This window comes from Prinia subflava, chromosome 9 (genome assembly GCF_021018805.1).
Source record: "Prinia subflava isolate CZ2003 ecotype Zambia chromosome 9, Cam_Psub_1.2, whole genome shotgun sequence".
Lineage (NCBI taxonomy): Eukaryota > Metazoa > Chordata > Aves > Passeriformes > Cisticolidae > Prinia > Prinia subflava.
The window spans coordinates 117,415-136,006 of record NC_086255.1 but is presented as its reverse complement, the minus strand read 5'-3'; the positions used below and the strand labels follow the sequence as shown (position 1 = coordinate 136,006).

The following is an 18,592-nucleotide window of genomic DNA, read 5'->3' as shown; positions in this document are numbered from 1 at the left end:
TATAAAAAGTAATGGTCAAGCATATGGCCTCCCTACCCATTTAGGAACTTGCAGTCCTATGAATCACTTGAGAAACATCTTTCTATCAGCACGGGAACAAACAGGAAGAACTGACAAACCTGTAAAGCAATGATGGCATTTTGAAAACAGCTCAACTGTCCAACAATACTTTCGGAGACTGTCACTAAATGTCGCCAGACATGCGACAAATAATCTTCACTTTCTTTACTGACTCTCTGAATGGCCGTCATAAACTTCGATCCTGATCCTGCCCTCACTGTAGCCATAAGTTTGAAAATCAGCCTAGAAAAAAGACCAAATAAATTGCAAATTACCTGCATCTATACCTGTAAAGTAACTTTGTAAGACATATATACTGGTTCATATCCGTATATGTATAATACAAAAATGCAAATCTTATAAACTGGCATAAAAGGATATGAAACCAACTCAGATAAGATTATGTAAACAGTACCCTAGATAATTTAGTTTCCATTTAATAAAGCTTCTGCTAAATACTCACATTTCATGCATCTATTTGCTTGGAAAGTAAGATACTACTTGTATGCAAGTTCTTTAAAAAATAAATTTAAAAATACTATTAGCAGATTAATCACAGGAAACACTGCCCGTGTGTGTCTTTTTTATGGAAAAGACACAAGCATGTTTTGTGTTGTAAGGACAGGATGCTAAAAAGTAATCATAATACTTTCCCAATGCAAAATAAAAAAATACTCAAGACTTTTATACTTCTCAAGAATCAAAATGCTTATTTTAATAAAAATAAGTCAACCAACTTACAATTTGTGTCTTGTCTGAGGCAAAACTTGAATAGCTTCATCCAGGAGTTTTAGTGCTATCTCCCAGTCAGCTTTATCAGCATAGATGTGGAATAATAGACCATATAAGGAGGTTCTTAATGTCAGATCTTCCTCAGCACCTTTGAAGTATATTTAAATGATTTATTAATATGCTGCAGAATTAGAATACTGAGGTTTCTTGCATTACCAGAGCAACAGAAGGAAGAACATGCCTGGGACAAAGCATCCAACTGATAACCCAATATTTTGAAAATCCTGTGTAATCCACTGATGCAAAGAACACGTATCTTTCTTTTCCTAAAAAAAAAAAAAAATCAAAAACAACCAACAACAAAACAAACAACAAAACAAAACCACAACAAAAACACATACAAAACCCCCAAACAAACAAACAAAAACCCAAAACACCCCATTATCTTTCATTTAACATATATCTCTAAGTATTATTGCACTTTTGTTTTGTCTGTGAACCAATCCATATCATTAATATGAATAGTAACTTGCAACCTAAATAGCTTCTTGACCAGATGAATGACAGAGACATTTCTCCAGAATGAGTCCTGTAATACAAACCCAATACAAAAATAACCAGATTTAGTAATATTCAATCACCTGCACTCATTAAATAATGTGAAATCCTGAAGTACTCTCAGAGAGTCACAGAACAGCTGAGGTTTACAGAGATCGTACAGAGCTCTCTGGCTACACCCCTGCCTAAAGCAGGCTCCACTCTTTACCTATGAAAATCTGACTATCAAAATTCTCACCCAAAGGTCAGAGACTTGCTGTTTTCCTCTCCTCTACAGCACAGTTCTGCATCTTCAAAGATAAATTCACTGTCTTGTTTCTCAAATAGATCCACATATGACACATTAACCATTAAATACATGTAGAATGATGCTAAGAAGTTAACTAAGCTATAGTAACAACTTTTGGTAAGTATTACGTTAGCATCATCATAGATTTATCAGATTTGGTCTAATCAGCATTTACTTCCATGAGAGCACCAAGTTTGTCTAATTTAGTGGCCTTCTACAATGGAGTGGCTGCATCAATGGACAAGAGCTATGGATGTCACCCACTCAGATTTCTGTCAGGCCTTTGATATGGTGGCCTGTAACCTTGTTGCTACTGACTTGGACAGACAGAAGTTTGATGGATAGACTGTCAGATGGATAAGAGTCACTGGCTCAATGTCCAAATGGCTCAATATCCAGGGGAAAGCAGTAACAAGTGGAATACCTCAAGGGATACCAATACCAGGGATACTGGAACCAGTATTGTTCACTATCTTCACTGCTGACATAGTCAAGGGGATTGAGTGCACTCCCAGCAAATCTGCTGATGACACCCAGGTGAGTAGTGTGGTTGACTGACGAGAAGGAAGGGACGTCACCTAGAGGGACTGACAGACTCAAGGAGTGGGCCCAAGGCAACCTGGGGAAATTCAACAAGATCAAGTGCAAAGCCCTCCCCCTGTGTCAGGGCAAACCCCAGTACCAGTGCAGACTGGGGGATGAAACAAGAGCAGTCCTGAGGTGAAGGACTTGGGAGTACTGGTAGATGAAAATCTGGACATCTACTGGTAGATCCTTTTCCAGATGTGACTGCATTTAAAAATTGACTAGTTATCCTGGTCAAGGATCACTGGAGACTAGTTCCTGCCTCTTCCATTGGTACTACAAGGTATATCTATTTTTAAAACTCAGTAACTCCAGAAATAATCAAATATAGAGCACTAACAGGAAATGTTTTTCCTAACTACTAGCAGAAGTTACTCACTTCTAACTCATAAGAACTACTAACATTTGTAGACATAAAAATACCTATGCTACCTATACATTTTCATTATCTACATATAATTGCTTTTTAATACCACTTATTAAGGATTCACTCTGAAATTATGCTGTGGTGGAGAGTTAACTACATACCCATAATGAAGTATTCCTTTTTATTGGTTTTAAATATATCTCTACAAATAACAAACTTTAGGACTGTGTCTGTGGGCAATTACTGTTATGTATCTAAACACTGTCAAAGTTCCATTAAACTTACAATTATCACTGTGCTTCCAAGTACACACTGAACTCATCAGTTCCCACACACCCAGAATAAGCAGACCAGTCACCATCTCTGATTATTTCTGATTTATACATGGCTTGACAAGAAATCGAAATAAAGGTTTCTATTCTTCTACTACCCTGCCTGATGATCTGAGATGCAGACTCATATTTGTACCACTGAGCTTGGATACAAAAGTTATCAATCCCTTCAAGTGCTCATTGAAATTGTGCCCCTGGAAATGTACAGGAAAACTCACTGCAGCTTCATTGACATGTAAATCAAATCTAGAAAGAAATATGGATAAGCTCCATGGAGTTTTGAAATAAGAAAAGTTGTAAATGTGCATGGAAGTTTCAGTGTGCAGAAGAAATTCCACCTGGTGAGATGTGTTATATGACACACATCACCTGCATACTATTTCAAGGGGATGACTTCTTTGGATTACACGTGCTGTTCATAATTAGTATTTAATTTTATCAAACTCCCAGTACAGTCTAAATTTTAACTCCTTCCTAACACCAAAGTCCTAGACAGTCTGTTAAAAACCTGATAGGCAAAGTAAAACTTTCCCTTTGCAGATGGAAGAAATTTGAGTCTGCAGGTGGGAGAAACCTTAACTTAGTAAAATTTCTTTTTTCTGAGTTAGTGTTTTAGGATCTATTACAATATTTTCCAGATTTATTATCATACTTTCCAGAAGTGGCTTTTTTCCTGGATTTTGAATATTTTCTAAAAATTGTTTTTTGTAAGCTTCATGAAGTGAAACTCCACAGTGAAAACCAGACAGCAAATTACTTTGCAGAAAACTGTTTTGAGTTTGACAATTGCCCAAAACTAAAAGAATCACCAAATAGAATATAAGAGCATGTGACTGAAGGTAAGAAACCAGAAATGTGTTTACAACAAATAAGTCACTTTTGCCTCATAGGAAAGGTATCTTGACGTTTCTTTACCATCAGCATCAATCACTAAAAACAAGCAATACCTACTAGAAATTCTTACCTTTTTGTTTTTAGATTCTGCTTTAATGATATTCTTAAGAATTATTTCTGTAGGTTCTTTAAACTGTTCTCTGTCATGTGGTAAGCCTAGCAAAGGTAAACATGCATTCCAAAAGTGCCTAGTTGCAATCATTACAAGGGAGTAATTTCCAGCTTCACCTGCATATCTGAAGAAAGGGAAGCAGAGCTTAATAAGGAAAAGCAACCACACTTCAGCTATAATAAACAATTTTACTTCTAGGAACATTTGAGTTTAGCTGATCTATGGATCACCTCAGCAATGAGGACTTAATATAAGAGCTTCACAGAACAGCCATTTTCCATTTTCATATACCGAACAACTTCTCACACTCAGCAGAACTAGGAATAAATAAGTAGCATATTAATGATCTTACTGTATTTCTGCATAATCTTAGCTCAAGAGCATTCATTTTAAAAATAGCAGAAACCTCCTCAAGATGTTCTCAGGGGAATAATATACCCCTTTTGGCTTCCTATTATGTTAATTTCTCATTGTATAAAATATTTTAAAATAAAACACAGTAATTACTACCATACCATGGATTTTGCTTAGTACAGTACGATTGTAACATAAAGATATGTCCCAAATGCCTCTAGCTGCATGCAAATTGCTTTGAGCATATTTCATGCAAATGACACTTTGAAATAATAAAAGTTAGTAATCCTCCAGATTGTGACACAACACAGTACTCATCTGAGTGAGAAAAAGCTTGGCATTTTAGTGAAAAATTATAGGTTGGTATAATGTAATCACCAATTGAATAGTGTTACTGTTTAAAAAAAAGCAGTTTTTTGAAACTGTCCATCTGATGACTCTCTAGAAAGCACTCTTTAGATCACATTTAGACTGCTGCATCCAGCTCGAGACCACCCAATACATGTCAGACATGGAGAAACCACAAGGAGCTCAGTGAAGGGCCACTGAGATGAGCCAGGGACTGGACTGCACTTGCCTTGAGAAGAGGTCTAGTTGAAGAGCTGGCTTTGGGAGACCTAACAAGGAGAAGTTTCTCAATAACCTAACAAAGTTATTGAGAAGCAACAGTCAGGCTCCTCCCAAGGAACGGCAGGACAAGCAAGAACAGGCAGAAGTTAAAATGAGAAAGGTTCGTGTACCCATGGGTCCAGCCACACAGAGGAGCAGGTTACTCACAGAGCCTGCCACGTCTCCATTCCCTGAGGTTTTCACAGCCAGACCATATAAAGCCCTGGGCTGGCCCTGCTTTCAGCAGGAGTCTGAACTAGATCCCCTCTGAGGATGGAACGATTCTATGACATTACAAGATCAGCTATGTGGAAAGTAGTTGATAAATCTACTAAAGTGCAAAAATCTGTCAAATCCTTGGTTAAACATTTCAATTCACAACTATGTTGATTTTTATCAGTCTTGGGAAAAACATGATGAAACCCAAAACTGTAAATAAATTTTAGATCTGTTTTATATTAGTTTTCTCTCAACATAAAACATACCTGGCACTCTGAACAAAGGTTTTTGATGCTGCTACACGGAGATGTTTTCTTCCAGACAAATTTTCCATTATGCTCTTTCCTTGTATACAGGCTGTAATGCTTAACATTTCTTGTCTCACCCTGTTACCAAGCCTGCATAAAGACAAATACTCCAAGAAGTGCTAAGTCTTACAGGCTAAGATCATACCAATTCCTATAAATGATGTATTCAAATTCCTACTATATAGATGTCTCTTGCTTTGGAAGCTACAAATCCTTCTTTTGATTTTTAGTATTAGAAAACATTTTAAAAACTGAATATTGTATGAAAAGGTAGACTAAAATATCTTTTTCACACCTCTAATGAAAAGAGCTCTGAAATCAGAATTAAAAAACTAATACCTATTTTTACCAAGGAAACAATACAGATTTGTAGTTTTCTCCCTATTTTTCACTGTTGTACATAAAAAAACAACAACAAAAAAAACCACCCAAAGAACAGGCCAAAGTCAAACTTATACACCAGGCAATTAGAAACAGAAATCAAGAAAAGTAGAACAGATTTTGATACTTTCTTTTGAGATTTGTCATGCTTGTGTCTGGTAAAGTATGCCCAGGGCTCTGGAGACATTGATACGGATCCTACTCTAATATACGTAGAAGAAAATGTAGCTTTCAGTCCCAGAAACAATCAGTTAAAAATTAATACACAGATAAATTGACACCATTGGTTAATACCATTGACTAATAGCAACTTAGTAAGAAAAGAATAAATACAGTTTTCGGTGTCTCTGTTACCAAGAGCGCCCCGAGAGCGGAGCCGCGTGCAGTCACGGCTTGTGTCCACAAGAGGGCCCCAGTGCCCGCGGCGTGAGCGAGCGGGGCCGGCCGGGGCGCTCCGCCCTCCCTGCTCTGCAAACAGCACTGACAGCTCAGGACTGCACAACCAAACGTTTTACCCTTCATTAGTCTGCAGATTGTTAGATGTGCGCAAGTAGTCTCTGCTGCGTTTCTGTGAAGTTCTGAATCTATTTAAAATTAAGATAACTCACTTAATTTTACACGTTTTTAAAGTCATGCAGAAAACAACTTTGAGTTTCAAGGAACAGAATACTGTTTTTATAAGTTCAGTTATTTTGCAGAGAAAAAATGAACACTATATTGTATCTGAAGTCTTTCACATGTTTATTTCAAACTTCCTACATTCCAAAAAATTGCTAAATGGAGTTGATTCTTTCCTCTTCAGATAAAATTTAATTCTGCTTCTGGAGGAAATGATTTTAAAAAATATAGGGCTTTAAGGGTATCACCTTTTTGATAATAAAGGACTCCACAAATAAATCCATTTATATATGCCTTTTGTTTTGTTTTCTTAAAGCCAGAACATTTGGCTGAACGTTAAGTATCAGTTAAGTAAGATACTGGACTTTCAAAGGAGTTAGTTACATTCCTACTTCACCCATATGGTGGCAATATAATGGCTGTCAGACGATCTGACAGCAGAGCCTGGAATACAGGAACTGCTCCTATCTTTCACCATCCCCAGTTCCAACTTGGTCCGTGAACTATGTAGCCCTTCAGTGTGTTAGAGCCAGATGAGCTCTGAAAGCCATTTGCACCAGCAAAAGAAGTAGAATCAGCTGTTTTCTGCTTAGAGATTATAAACCTGTTAAAATACTATGATTGCCAGAGATCATTTCAGAGCAGCAACGTTCCCAGGAAGACACCCAAACACAGAGATGTACACACTTCTGACCCACTTGGATAGCAAGCTTCATCTATCTTTCTGAATGCTGTCCAGAGCCACAATCTGGATCTCCCACTGCCTTTTACTTTCATTTTCATCTCTAACTGCACAGTTTCTTTGGAAAAAATATTCTTCCATTTTTTGTTATGCGACAAGACACATCTACCCTCTTTACTTTCTTCAAAACTTAGTTCAAGTACATTACCATATCATACAAAATTCTATGTACTTACATGCCATATTTCTTAGTATTTCTATTGTGAACAAAATTCTCATCTGATTCCAAGATCCTTTTGGAACAAGTCATCACTCTTTCATAGTCTTGTGATACATATGCAAAATATGTCAGTCGTGTCAGTGTCTGCAGTTCCACTAAGGAATCTGACCAACTGCATTCTAAAGCCAAATTCACTAACTAGGATTAAAATAAAATAAAATAAAATAGAATCCAGGTTTTTATATGCTTTTTTCTACAGCAATTACATGCTTACAGCTGTATCTTTGTTACAACTCAACTGGGCATGGAATAAGTATGTGGTACAGCCATCTAGAAAATTAGAAAGCTACAAGTACAATCAAAATAAACAATAGAGAGGCCTCATTCCCTGTGTAGTAAGTATTAACATAGTGTGTGCAAATCCAGCTGTAATTGTGCATGCCTTTTAGCCAGAAGTATCTGCCAAGACTTATTCTATGTCTTCAGTCATCTTTCAAAAATCAGTAGAATAGGATTTTCAAAATTCAGAGCCCATTTTAGTTAAGTAAAAGTAAGAATACTTCAAGGGACATAGAAGTATTTTGCAACAACCACTGTAATTGTAATATGTAGTTGTTATGTATGCTGTTATATATATGGCAGCTTGGGAGAGCTTGGGCTTCATCATCTTGGAGATCTTTTCCAACCTAAACATATATACCTATAGATAGATACAGATAGTTACAGATAGTTTCATATAGGATCTAAATGTTTTAATTTCTTTGGCACATGTCAAAGTTCCGCCTTTTTAGGAAAGTGTTAATTGTTAATGAATTGGTCCAAACAAAGATACAACACTGCTATACAAAACTATGCCAGTGAAGTGATAGCTGAAGCTAACTCATAATATTTGACATAAATCTATAGAATTAGATACCTATATATTTATAAGGACCCAGATCCTAGTTGTCAGTAGTAGTTTCGTGGTTGTCCTGGCAACCTGCATGTTTCATTTCACACAGTCAATCAATAGTAACCAAGTGTAGTTGTGTTCTGCCTTGCAACTGTCAAAAGTAAATTCACTGTAACGTGAAGTTTTCTGTTGAAATGTTGAATGCTTCTAAAACAAACCCAAACCTCCCTATAACTACCTGAAATGAGGCTGCAGCCAGGGAGGGGTCAGTCTCTTTTCCCAGGTAACAAGCGACAGGACAAGAGGAAACAGCCTCAAGTCATGCCAGAGGAGGTTTAGGTTGGATATTGGGAAAATTCTTTCACTGAAAGGGCTGTCTAGCCCTGGCACAGCTGCCCAGGGCAGTGGTGGAGTCCCCATCCCTGGATGAATTAAGAAGTTGTGTGGATGTGGCACTTGGTGGCCCTGGCACTGCTGGGGAAACAGTTGGACTCCACAATCTCAGAGGGCTTTTCTAACCCAAACAACTTTACGCTTCTATTAAGTTTTCTTCTCCAGAAGAAAAAATGAAAGATTAGAAGTATGTTTCTGTACAGAATTCACCTGAACCCAGTATGCTCATCTGATGGTTACTGAAACAATCTGCTAGAGCAACACAAGCATAAACCTAATATTTATATTCTAATGCTATCTGGTCTTTGGATAAATAAAATTATTTCATCACAAAAATCTCCTTCCTGTCATAAATACTTAATCTCTTGGTTAAAGAAAATAATGGTACAATAGAAGCTTCAAAAATAATTTAAACTCCATTTAAAATTGAATCTGAAATCAAATTCATAGTATGCAATTTCTTAAAACTCACGAGCTTCTTAAAAAAACTGAAAATACCTGAGATAAGCTAGGAACAGTGAAATCCATGAGATCCAAGCCATTACATGAGTACATTTCCAGACCAATAAGAATTCTCACCAGAGGATTTTGTGTTTCATCTTTATTCTAGGCAGAAATAAAAAATTCAGAGATTTTTTCTTGCAAGTTAGAATTATTAAGAACATTGAGATGACAAGATGATAATGATAATGACATTGACAATGATAATGATAATGATAATGATGATAATAATAATGTTGTTTGAAAACCTCAATTTCCTGTAAGCCATTCCTGCTGTCTACTGTGTCCTTAAATTGTCAGGTTTTTGTATTTATATATTTTTAATTAACATTGTGAACTCTGAAATACTAAGTTTCAACACTAAAAGCCCACATCAACAATACAATTAAGGCAAATTTCATATGCCAATGAGGGCTTCCAGTTTTACAGACACTATAAAATAAAAATATAAGAATTAAGTATTTATTTCCAGCTTACTAGGTCTGTAGTCTATAAAGAGGCCACAGTAAATGTTGACATAAATATAGCTGATTTTTCTTAACACTTTTAATGCAGCCATTTTATTACTTTACATGTGTGAATTCAAATTTTGAAATCAACTTTGCTCATCAGTCATCATATGACAAACATCACCATGGCAGCTAACAAACAGAACAAAGAGTTAAGGAACATAGACTCACTGCTATATCCAATGTGAAAAATTTGCCACATCCATAAGGAATGGCAGCCAAAATTTGTTTTTACATTCTGATCAAATACACAGAAGAAAATACCTTGATAATTTCAGTCATTATTAAATGAATTTATGAATTTTAACTTTTATTTGTAAAGTTTCAACATTATGCAGGATTTCAGGGAAATCATACCTCCTCCTGAATCCCAAGTTCGTGTCTGATCTGCTGCTGATTTAACTGCTTTGCTTTCACCCAGATAGCAATGACCTGTTGCTGTGTAGCAATGGAGACTTTTTCCTTAGGTATGGTTCCAGTCATTGCATTTAGGGCAAATTCACAAATCTAAACACAAAGAAGAGAAAAAAACATGTAAAACACAGGAGAATGTGGAAAGTTTCCAGTATGGAACATGCTATCCATTAGTTATTAAATTATTGCACATGCATCTCTAAGCCTAACAATATCTCCTTTAAGTCAACCCAAGGCAAACAGAAGTTACAGTCCTCAGCCCCAAGTTGGCAAGGAGCTCCAGTGTGCATTTGGGGAGGATCTGTGGTGGCAGAAACTGTAAAAGAAGGTAGCTTTTTTTTATTTATTTCTACTATTGAATTTATAGGACTTGTAACATATAACAGCAGAATGAAAGGGACTACAAAAAAATCAGGGGTTTGTACCTCTAAGGCAGCTTTGATGTCAGGAAGTCCAGTAGGATCTACTGAAAAAGACTGGATGATATTTCCTTTTTCCTGTTTCTTTGCTGCAGCTTTTCTGCTACTCTTTATTGCTGTATCTTCTTTCTTCTCAGCAGGTTTTGGCTTTGGAATCCAAGAAATGATTAGGCCTCGAGCCAAAGCATTACATAACATCAGTAAAATTTCAGTACTTCTGTAGAACAAAAATCAGAAGGGCATACTGCATCATATCAAAAAAAAGCAGGAATAAAGTTATTGATTTCAAGAAGTACACGTTACTTGAAAACCCAGGATTTTTCTCAGAAAGCAAAATTATGGGTGTTACCAAAAAAAATCCGCCCACTGATAAAGCAATTTGATGATTAAAACTACAAAACCCAGAATCAATTTTCAGTTAACATCAATTTTTCTCAGTCTTTTTGTAATTGAAGCTTCCCTTTCATCACAGGAAAAAGCCCCTTGTGTGACAGACCAACATTTTAAACAACTTTTTATTGATGGGCATTTATGACAACAGCAACCATTTTCTAAAAAAGTATCCTAAACCAAGCCCTTCATATTGTTTATGGTTATCATGCCAAACCACTCTCAAGCTCAGATTTTTCTTCTTCTTTTTTTTTTTTTTTTTTTTTTTTTTTTTTTTTTTTTTTTTTTTTTTGAGAAAACATGAAGCTAATTACAACTAAGAGATTACTGTTAGTACATACTGATGTAAGTATCAAAATTAATAAGCAGGTATTACCAGTCTTCATCTCTGCACCAGCTGAAATTTAGATTTTATTCCCCAATTAAAAGACACTTCTTTGCTGCTAGTCTTTACTCTACCCTAGTGATGAGGTCACTGTCAACAAAGTGCCAAAATATCTAGGAATCTGTCCCATGGTCAGACTTTGACTAGAGCATCCACTCCCCAATGGTCAATCGTTCTCCCACTGCATTTACAGCAGAACAGGATTTCTCTAAACCACTATAGTATCTGTGTTCCCATTTTCATGGTCTACTAACGAGCACATTCCCTTTATTTATTTTGTTTTCTATTTTCTCTTATTTCAGAACCAGTAGTAATCACCTTACATTAGTTTGAAACATTTGCAATGAACTATATTTACAAAATAATTCAAGTTCAGGGAACTGACAGCAAGGAAATGGATGCTGTTGTGCAAATTCAGAGTCTAAGAGAATTTTCCCAGTTTTCTCACTAACTTAACAAAATGCTATTTCACATGCATATGTTGCTATTCCACACTCAAGAGAAAGTAGTATTTATTGGTGTAAAGTTACAATGGTTTATGGTGTGTAGTAACAAAGAACAAACAGAAAGGATTAACATTTAATTTTCATAATTCACCTCCTGAGCTACTCTATATATACCAAGGCTTCTTTCAGTACCAATGAAAGCCAGCAATAAATATTTCACAGCACAAAGTAACTTTCAATGTTTGCAATAATATTTTCTATGTTTTAGAAAAAAAGAGTATGTTCATATCCAAACATCTAAATTTACCCATTGTGCCCAACAGTCTTGATGGCTCCAAGAAGAGTCTGCAGATACTCAATAATGTCCCTCTGTCTTCCTGAAGAAATCAGATGTCTGTTATAATTTAAGACATACACCACAGCATTGTGAACAATCCAGGCTTCATTCAATTCTTCTCCTATTTGAGCTGCACGTTGAAAGTTTTCCATAGCATACCGAGATAAGTTGTCTATCCATAAACTATAAAATTAGTATAAAGAAGCTGTTATTCCAAAGCTTAAACACTAGAAGGAATTCTGTAGTAAGGTTAAGTACACAGGACTACATCTCAACCAAGAATAAGAAAAATGTAGTTACTTTTCAGTTGCATTTACTAAGTTCTCGTTCACTGATCTGTATTTCACTTCAGTGAGAAGATGGTTCAGAAAAGGAAGTACTATCAACACAAAATGAGTAGTCTCTGACATTCAAATGCTATTAGCTTCAAAATCAGTGTCTATGGTTCATGTTTCATCCACGTGTTCACGTTTTTTAAACGCATGTGTGAATCCACCCATCAGTGCCAGAAATCATTAAATAACCATGTCAAGGCTCCACTTGAATATAGATATAAGTGAGACATGCCACCTGAGAGTTAAGGACATGTCTTTTTTACTCAGAACTGCATGTGTTCTTGCACTCAAAGACATTTCCAGGTGCTCTGAAATGCTGTAATTGTTTTAAATAGAATAACATTTTTTTCAAAGTCTATGTCGTAACTTCCTTTCAATAAATTTATTTTCTTTCTTAATTATCAAAATGTACTATTACTTAGAAAAAACAAAACTAAAAATATAATCTTGAATGATCATACAGAATTGCCATTGTTACAAAGTCATAATGTCAAAAGCATAAACTGACACTGAGTATTACTATGTCAACAATGGTACAGGACACAGTACCAGTTCAAAGACCGTTTTTTCCCATGGGTTTTTAATCTAATTAGGTAAACTCAAAAATAACTAGTAGAAAATTTTGCAACAGAATTCTCATCTTTTTTGCCCCTTGGCTCTGATCAGTTTATAATTTTTCTCATTCTACTGAACACCTCCAAGCAGACAGTGTGAGAAACTTTACTTAATTTTCAGACTGAATGAACAGAAGTAAGGACACAACTCTGCCATCCAGCTTTCTCAGGACATGACCACTGTAACAGCAAGGCTGGTATTACTATGTGAACAGCAGAGAGTCTAAGCATCATCTTCAGAAATCTCTCTCCCCCTTCTTCACCTTTGCAAAAAATAATCATGTCAGACTAGTGAAAAACAGTACTAGTTACATTCTACTCTCCCAAATTCATTTCAGTTGATTGGATGGAACACACTACATTTGCAAACTGGAATAGTTCATCATATGCATTCAGTACTACGAAATCATTATATGTATGGGAGCTATAAAGCAAGATAAAAAGTTTTTTGATTTGGAGAAACATATGTTTAAATACAGAATTCAATGATCTAAGTGTCAATATACAAAAATCCAGTAATTTTTCAGCTTGGAATACTAGCTTCTAGTTTCAGAGAAATAACTGTTAAATGAAAATTAAAATCCACACTCCAGAATGAAAGGAAACCTAAGAAAAAATATTTCAAACTATTTTTTAGATCCTTTTCCCATTTTCCATGACTTTCTACAAAAATGAAGACTGGTGACAATTTTACTAAGGAGAAATAGCTTTTGCAATTATCATCGGTGTCTGATAATAATGATCTGTTAAGAGTTCCTTGTTCTTGATATGTATTCCAAGAAAGTACCTGTATGTTTTCCATTCTGGATCACTTTCAGGAAGATCTGAAACACATCCCGGACGACACTGGTATGTACCTTCTGGAGGTACAGCACGATCATTCAGTTTGATTCCCTGCAATCTTAATAGGTGAACAGTTGCCTGAAAAGACACAGAGAAATAAATTGTCTACCCAGGCTGTCATTGTAAAAACAGACTACGACTTCATATTAATGCTGTTACCTCTTCAAAAATTAAAAAAATACAAAAGGCTTTTTTAAATGTTGCACAGGCATGTACAAGTATATGAAAAACAATGCTTAATACTTCGTAAGCTTAAAATTGTCTGCAGCTAATTTTACTTAATAATTACATGGAGAAAAAAACATATATATTTAAGTTTTTGAATCATGCTGGTACTTCAAGGATTCAGAAATGTAATGTCAGATGTCAAAAATTTACAGTAGAATCTCTTGTAAAGAAGTGTTATCAGCACCTGCAGTAAAACTATTGCTATAGTTACTTTCACAGAGTATTTTTGATAAGGTTGCTTCATGAAACCACTTCTTCCTTTACTTCCTAGGGAGATAGAAAATAACTAAACTCAAAATTCCAGTGCTTCAAGATTTGTATATAAAACAAAACCAAACAAATATGAATGAGAGTTGTGTAATTTTTTTACCTCTGCATTAATAAATCTTATTTCTGCTAGTATTCTGAGTAAATATGCTTCAAAAGAAAAGGATTTAGCAGGCAGCAATGATTCTTCTGATGAGCTGTCAGCTTGACCATCAACTATCATAGTTGTATTAGCTTCGTTTTTCTGTGCTAAAAATAAATAAACCCATAATTATTTCCATGCAAATCATCATTTTCATTTTTAAATTTACAAATCCCTCCATATTCTTAAATTCACAAGAAATATTTAGCAAGAAAAGATTTTTAACTATTTCAAGCAACAAACCTTTTCATTAGTACCATTTACTGCACTCAAAACCTGTTCTCAAGCAGTGCTGAGGCATTTGTTACCTGTGATTTTGCTGCATTTGTGCATAATCTCCAATATTTGCAGCAAATAACTTGCTCCAGTCACAACATGCAGACGGAAATTTCAGTGTGAATAGACCCCATGGCCTCTAGTTCAATTTTATTGCATTAATGGAAGCAGAGCATAGAACTGAATTAGGCAGAGGCCAAAGTCTCTGTGAATTTGAATCATGGACTGGGTTGACTTTCTGGCACACATCAGTAAACAGAAAAAATAGCATTTTTTTCTTTGGTCTAATAACAAAGAGAAAGGACTAAGATTATTTTAAAATAAACACAAAGTTTGTAAGAACACACCAGTTTCTATTCATGACGCTTTTGGCGCATGGTTGTCTTCAGTTTCTGGTTAGTGTACTTATTTTTCCCTTATTTTGGAATCAAGACAAAAGACTAAACATATGCTAGTCTGAAGATGCAAAACTTGTGAAAGAAAACCAGCAAATTGATGTCCTATTTAGGTGGACCTTGGAAATAACATGGAATAGGTTTGATTAACTTTGGCTAGTGAAAAGAAAAACCATTCCATCTATTCTTAAATATGAGCTTTACTAACTCCCTGACAAAACCAGCTTTAAAAGCAGCAAGCGGAGAGTGATTTGGAAGTGCTTTTGCCCCCAGGTTAAAAACTCTTAAAGTGTGCTAGGTTTCCTCAAGGAACAAGGTACAATGTTGGATACCTCAGAGGAACCACTCACTAATAGAGGATTAAAGGGTAAAAAATGTTAACGTGTGACTCATACAAAGTGACTAATAACCAATGATATGGACCTAGATGACCATTAGGGAATTTGCCTGCGTTCTTAAGACAGGTAGATGTATTTCACAGAAGTGGTTCTCTACAGCACTGGTGAAACTCTTCTGATGGCAGAGTAGGACTTCTACAAAAAAACGTAAGGACTGATTTCTAGATTTGAAAGTAGAAAGAATATTCTATGTATGCCAACATGCAGTGCCAGAAAAGAAACTCTGGGAACTTAGGGAACGGGAGGAAAGAAAATAGTCTGACTCCTTTTAGTAACTTTAATAAATGATTTAAAAGTTCCTCTACAACACTGAAAATAATTTGTCACTTACATTTTTTGTGCTTTGTTGCCTCCCTAAACAAAATATCATCATACAAGAGGCAAAACCTACATGCTGCACGACAGACATCCCACACTTCCTGTTTACATGCAACTTTTGCCAAATCTGCCCAAAGCATAATTCTGCCAAAGAAAAAGCATAAATGAAATTAGTTAACAAGAAGGATTAGGTTCCATATTTCAGGATCTACAAAAATAATCATTTCAATAATGATGGTCATCAGTAAAAAAAATTACATCTAATCAAAATTAATAAATGGAATACTTCTTGTCAGCTGCCAAGGTAATGCTATTATTTTATCAATTAAAAATAATGTCCTCAGCATATCAAGAGACAAAATTCTTGCCTTGGTAATTCTACTGACGTTTCAAATATGTGTGACAACCCTTATTTTCTATCTCATAAACTAAATGTTTCAAAACTAATGTTGAGAATTTAAAAATAAGTCTTGAAAACAAGTCTGGATTTAGAATAGTTTAGATGCCTTTAAATTTCAGCACAGGAATTTTTAGTGCAGCAAGAAAACAGACACATCCTTTTAAGTAAAGAATGACAAAATTATATATAAATAGTCAAATTTAAACCTGTAATTTTTCTACAAATTAATCTTTCTGACTCTCAGGATGAACTACTTAGTAGTTTTGCCAAAAAAGTTGTAGCACATGATGTGGTACAAGGACCTAAAAAGACACTCACAAGTTTCAATTCTACATCAAGTACGAGCCTCAATCCACACATCCCTCTGTACGTTGGGTTCGTATCAATAGAACACGTGAGTTTAAGTGTGCGTGTGAGAGAGTGGATTAGAAACGGGGAAAGAATAAAATTCTGCATAGCACAGAAATCTAACAGAGTTTTCCGGATAAGAAATTATACGTGTGTTTCAATACGTTGACAGAGGCTGAAATATTCAGCCTCTTACAAGGTACCATCCACCACAAACCTCTGAGAAAGAACCTTTCCTCTTAGAGACTTCTACTAAAGATGAAAGAGACACTTCTGGTCTGTAGCACTTACCTTTTTCTGCCATTTGCATTTCTTAAGTGTTTTAAATGTTTATCAACTTTCTCCACACTTTTAGTATGATGTTGAGCTTTTGCACAGAGGTAGCTTATTTGATTAGCATTTTTACCTGAGGAAACTTCGTAAAGAAATAAAAATTAAAGGTAGTTTTCATATATTAGAAATTTAAAAACCCACATGAACAGTAAGCAATTAGATCGATAATTCCTTGCTGAAACACTCAAAATCCAGCCCTTTTCTCATTTCTTCAAGCTTTTCCCAAACCAACCAACTGAAAAAAACTTACTCCATCAGCATCTATTTTGGTTTTCTCCTGCACCTTGAGATACAGTTGTCCCGTCCAAAACTGGTCTATGGTTATTTCGTATCCAAATATCTCAAATACACCTCTTTTCTGATAGGACATGTAGTGCTCCAGTTAGGTTCATACAAGAGGAACTGAAGCATGTAATACGTAAAGTACACATTCATGCTGAATTTTAAGAATGTTTATCTAATAAAACACATTTTCAATTGTTTTGTTTTGAGAATACTAACTTTCATTTAACTTAGTCAACAAGGTATTAGGCAGAAACATTACTGAAAAAAAACCAGCACAGAAATTATGCAAGGGAGAAAGACGCTGGCTTCCTGAGGAAAAAATTACTCCAGCAGTACAAATACATCAAAAAGAGAAATTTTTTTGTAGTCTAATGACAGAGAAGACATGCTTTGCATTAGAATACAAGTAATTTGACATGGATTGGAAAGTCCAATGAGTTTATACATTCACTAGAATCTCAGCAAGGGTTCTAACATAATGCAGACAGAACAGGATTTAACTTGATCCTAAAAAAATCTGACAAAACGTTTCAGCAAATACATAAAAAGTACTTCTGACTTTAAAATATACACCAAAGTAAGTTCACTTACAACAAAAAGAAGGCAGAACATCTTACCATTCTTGCTAAATATATTTTGCAATGCAGTGTCCAGCATGATACCTCTGTGTAACTATACACATAGAGCAACTAACAGAACTTGTCCAGTATAATGCACAATGACACTTGTATCATGTAAGAATGAAAAGAATTGTGGATTAAAGGAGGACATTGTTATTTGGATCTATGGGTATGGTTCTCACTAAATAAGGCAAGCATGTATGTCAAAATAGAATGAAAGTTTTTTATGCAACTGAAAAGAAAAAAAATAACCCTATAATTTTATATTATAAATTTGCACATACATTTTCTTACTCTTTCAATACACTCGTGTAAGCTTGTGACAACTGAAGTTACAGAAAAAGCAAAAACTCAGTGCTTGGATGACAGCCTGAGAAACAACTGAAATTTTTCAGAACAAAATTTATAAAATATTGTGTCAAAAGAAATCTTGTAATAGTTTCAGTGTTGTAATAATCTCACTCATTTTATAAACTCAGCCTGGACGACTAATGTGTGCTCAGATTTATTCTGAGGAACTTCAAAAGTAATTGTACAGTTGGCAAATTAAAATTTAAAAGCAAGGAGATGTCCATGATTTTAATTCTCTTAATTTCACAAATACAATAAATTTTATCACTTCAAATAATGTACGAAAATGTTTTCCAGCAACATAGTTTTCACATTCTTAAAAGGACTGCACAGAGTGGAATAGCTGATCTGTAAATAAGACTCTGGCTTGTAGGTGATTAGTTGATCCAGTTTGAAACAGGGATACACAAGGTGAACTTTGTGGCCTAGCAGA

At 35.2% G+C, this 18,592-nt stretch overlaps 1 protein-coding gene across 16 annotated transcripts in view; it reads right to left on the bottom strand.

Moving 5' to 3' along the window:
- CFAP46 (cilia and flagella associated protein 46) overlaps window positions 1-18,592 on the bottom strand; it is a 72,026-nt gene that overhangs the window by 35,223 nt on the left and 18,211 nt on the right. For 14 of the 16 annotated variants that reach the window (XR_010081271.1, XR_010081270.1, XR_010081269.1 and 11 more), the window contains 15 exons: window positions 16,862-16,985; window positions 15,836-15,966; window positions 14,397-14,542; window positions 13,743-13,876; window positions 11,977-12,189; window positions 10,455-10,665; window positions 9,973-10,122; window positions 9,104-9,211; window positions 7,337-7,518; window positions 6,316-6,384; window positions 5,378-5,509; window positions 3,888-4,053; window positions 1,034-1,118; window positions 802-940; window positions 120-303 (listed from right to left, as the gene is read on the bottom strand). Coding sequence is in view for 13 of the 16 variants with exons in the window: in XM_063405022.1 (XP_063261092.1) it covers window positions 120-303; window positions 802-940; window positions 1,034-1,118; window positions 3,888-4,053; window positions 5,378-5,509; window positions 6,316-6,384; window positions 7,337-7,518; window positions 9,104-9,211; window positions 9,973-10,122; window positions 10,455-10,665; window positions 11,977-12,189; window positions 13,743-13,876; window positions 14,397-14,542; window positions 15,836-15,966; window positions 16,862-16,985 (2,174 nt within the window). In the remaining 3 variants the exon portion in view is untranslated. The remainder of the gene's footprint in view (window positions 1-119; window positions 304-801; window positions 941-1,033; window positions 1,119-3,887; window positions 4,054-5,377; window positions 5,510-6,315; window positions 6,385-7,336; window positions 7,519-9,103; window positions 9,212-9,972; window positions 10,123-10,454; window positions 10,666-11,976; window positions 12,190-13,742; window positions 13,877-14,396; window positions 14,543-15,835; window positions 15,967-16,861; window positions 16,986-18,592) is intronic. The other 2 variants (XM_063405017.1, XM_063405028.1) reach the window with 1 other exon arrangement.